The 3,508-nt window shown below is 64.2% G+C and overlaps 1 protein-coding gene across 1 annotated transcript in view; it reads left to right on the forward strand.

Moving 5' to 3' along the window:
* The window catches only part of RTN2 (reticulon 2), a 28,752-nt gene that overhangs the window by 10,280 nt on the left and 14,964 nt on the right, over nucleotides 1-3,508 (forward strand). Inside the window, exons 4-5 of the mRNA XM_075071247.1 lie at nucleotides 1,561-1,623; nucleotides 2,589-2,843. Coding sequence (XP_074927348.1) covers nucleotides 1,561-1,623; nucleotides 2,589-2,843 — 318 coding nt within the window. The remainder of the gene's footprint in view (nucleotides 1-1,560; nucleotides 1,624-2,588; nucleotides 2,844-3,508) is intronic.

The raw sequence follows: 3,508 nt of genomic DNA on the forward strand, positions 1-3,508 counted from the left end.
AGCTGATCTTCTCCTACATCCAACGCTTCGCGGTGGGCCCTTGACGCCTATTCCCTCCCAGCGAGCCCGGCCCCGCGGGCGTGCGTGCGACTCCCTAACCGCCGCCGGTGATGGGCCCTCTGCCCGACCCGAGAACCTGCGAGGACCTTGTGCCCATCTGCGGGCTGACAGGTCCTGGAGAACATCCCCAGCTGTGCACATCGCCCCGGGGGCGAGGTCAGGGGTTGCCGCCGGCATTTGCCAGGGGCTGGAACCGCTTCTTCGTAGGCGTGGGATGCCCTCACTGACTATGCAGATGAGGCTCAGCTCCATCCGGGGTGGGAGGACACCACAAATCATGCCAGGCAGGTATGGCATTGGTCCACCCCTTTGCTGGAGGCAGCAGCACAGCCGCGAGCCTCACCGCACACCAGGCTGGAAACCATGGAGAGATGGGCCTGTTTGTTGCGGGGAAGGAAGGAGGGGCGGGGGGATGGAGGAGCGGCTCTGTTGGGAAGGAAGGGAGCGTGGGCTGGGGGGTTGACGGCGTATGGGGCTCTGTTGTGGCGGGAAGGGAAGGGATGTGGCTGGGGGGGGATGGAGGAGGTGGCTTCTGTTGTGGGGGAAAGGAAGGAAGGATGAGGTGGCTGGGGGATGGATGGAGCTCTGTTGGCGGGGCAGGGAAGAGGGTGGCTGGGGCGGTATGGAAGAGGGGCCCTCTGTTGGGGAAGGGAAGATGAGGTCGCTGGGGGCATGAGAAGGGGCGCTGTGGGGGAAGGGAAGGGAGGTGTCTGGGGATTGGAGGAGCGGCTCTGTGGGGGGCAAGGAATGGAGTGTGCTGGTGGGGATGGAGGAGGCTCTGTTGTGGGAAGGAAGGGAGGTGGGCTGGGGGGATCGATGAGGGGCTCTGTTGGGGAGGAACGATACTGTTGGGGGGAAGTGAGAGTGGGGAGAGAGGCGGGGGTGGCTGGGGCATGGCCGTGTGCGAAGAGAGCTGCTGGGGATTGAGGGGCTGTTGGGGAAGAGGGGAAGTGGAGTGTGGCTGGGGGATGGAGGGAGGGCGACTCTGTTGGGGGAAGGGAAGCGAGGTGGTGGAGGGGATGGAAGATAGCGGCGCTTCTGGTTTTGGGAAGGGAAAGGGAGTGGCTGGCTGGGGATAGAGCGAGGGAGCTCTGTTGCAGGGGGCAGGGATAGGGAGGTGCGTGGGGATGGAGGGGGGGCTCTGTTGGGGTGGGAAGGGAAGGGGGATGCTGGGGATGGAGGAGGGGCTCTGTTGGGAGAAGGGAAGGACGCCGGACGGTGTGCGCTGGGGGTGAATGGAGGAGGCTCTTGTTTGCGGGGGAATCAAGGGAATGCGGATGGTTGGCTGGGGGATGGAGGGAGGCTTTCTGTGGGGGAAGGGAAGGTGCAGGTGACTGGTGGGGATGGAGGAGGGCCTCTGTTTGGTTGGGGCAAAGGGATAGGGAGGTGGCGTTACAGATCTGGGGGATGGAGAGAGGCTCTGTGGGGGGGAAGGAAGGTATAGGGCGCGGGATGGAGATATTCCTCCTCTAGCGACCTCTCTCTACATCACCTTCGCAGGTGCCCTGACGCCATCCCTACCCGCGAGCCCGCCCCGGGGCGTGCGGGACTCCTACCCGCCGGGTGAGGGCCCTCTGCCCGCCCGAGACCTGCCGAGACCTTGTGCCTCATCTGGGCGACAGCCTGGAGACATCCCCAGCTGTGCAGTCCCCCGGGGCGAATCAGGGGTTGCCGGCCGGCATGCCAGGGGCTGGAACCCTTTCTTGGCGTGGGATGCCTGCTGAGCTCATGCGGATGAGCGCAGCTCCCGGGGTGGGAGGAACCACAAAATGCCAGGCAGGTATTGGCATGGCACCCCTTATTTGGGCAGCAGAGCAGCCGGGCCTCACCGACACCAGGTGGAACATGAGAGATGGGCTCTGTTGTGGGGAAGGAAGGGAGGTGGGCGGGGGGATGGAGGGGGCTCTGTTGGGGAAGGAAGGAGGTGGCTGGGGGGTTGGAGGATGGGGCCTGTTGTGGGAAGGGAAGGGAGTGGCTGGGGGATGGAGGAGGGGCTCTGGTTTGGGGGGAAGGAGGAAGGGAGGTGGCTGGGGGATGGAGGACTCGTTGGGGGGCAAGGAAGGAGGTGGCTGGGGGGATGGAAAGGGGCCCTCTGTTTGGGGAAGGGAAGAGAGGTGGCTGGGGGAGAGGAGGGAGCCTGTTGGGGGCAAGGAAGGGAGGTGGTGGGGATGGAAGGAGGGCTCTGTTGGGGGGGAAGGGAAGGGAGGTGCTGGGGGATGGAGGAGGCTCTGTTGGGGGAAGGGAAGGGCAGGTGCTGGGGGGTCGATGGAGGAGGCTCTGTTGGGGGGCAAGGGAAGGGAGGTGGCTGGGGGGATGGAGGGGGGAAGGGAAGGGAGGTGGCTGGGGGGATGGAGGAGGGCTCTGTTGAGGGGGAAGGGAAGGGAAGTGGCTGGGGGGATGGAGGAGGGTCTCTGTTGGGGGGAAGGAAAGGACACTGGGGGGATGGAGGGAGACTGCATCTGGGCTCATGGGGTGTCGGGCTGTCAATGATCTCGGTGATGACCCCTCCACTCCCCTCTCTGTGGCAGAAGATGCTCCGGAAATGCCGCCAGGGGACAGCCCGCGACCCAAGGCCCTAATGCCGTGTCCTGCAGGGGGCACCCCTGGGCTCGCTTACACCGAGGGCAGCCAGCACCCACTGCAGACCTCAGCTGCCCCCAGCCCAAGGGAGGAGGAGCTGGAGCCACAGGTGGAGGGGGAGCAGGCAGATATGGAACCAATCACAGAACAGCAGCTGGATGGGCTGGACAAATTCAGGAACACTCTGGGAGTATACATCATAGGTGAGCAACCAATGAAGACACAGAAGCTGGGAGTGGGGTGGAGGGCAAGGGACAGGTGAATAACAGAGCTGTGGCTGGGCACTGCCCTGGAGAAGCTCACAGCACTGGAGTCCCAGGCAGGGTACTGCTCTGGGGAAGCTCACAGCGCTGGAGTCCCAGGCGGGGCACTGCCCTGGGGAAGCTCACAGCGCTGGAGTCCCAGGCGGGGCACTGCCCTGGGGAAGCTCGCTGCACTGGTGTTCTGAGTGGGGCACTGCCCTGGGGAAGCTCTTAGTGCCTGGAGTCCCCAGCTGGGTGCTGACAGGGCTGCCTCAGCCCCCTGCCCCAAGAGCTCCTACCAGCTTCCGGGCTGGTGCCTGAGCAGGATCCCAGGACAGGCGAGTCAGCAGGTAACATAGCCCCAGCGCTGACAGCAGCGCATCCCAGAGCACTGGAGGAGGGACTGTGGCTGGCCCATGCCTCCCAGAGAATGCCACAGCTGGAACTGGGACGCTCCAGCCTCCTGCAGGGCCAGGCTGGGCTGAGGTTCAGGGGCTGGTATCATAAGCCTTTCTCCCAAATCTGGACCTTAGCGTCCAAAATCTGGGTGCTTAGCATGAACCTCCAAGCTTAATTACAAGCTTGGATCTTATCTCGCTGCCACCAGACAGGAATTACAGCGCCTG

This window comes from Chelonoidis abingdonii, chromosome 11 (genome assembly GCF_003597395.2).
Source record: "Chelonoidis abingdonii isolate Lonesome George chromosome 11, CheloAbing_2.0, whole genome shotgun sequence".
Lineage (NCBI taxonomy): Eukaryota > Metazoa > Chordata > Testudines > Testudinidae > Chelonoidis > Chelonoidis abingdonii.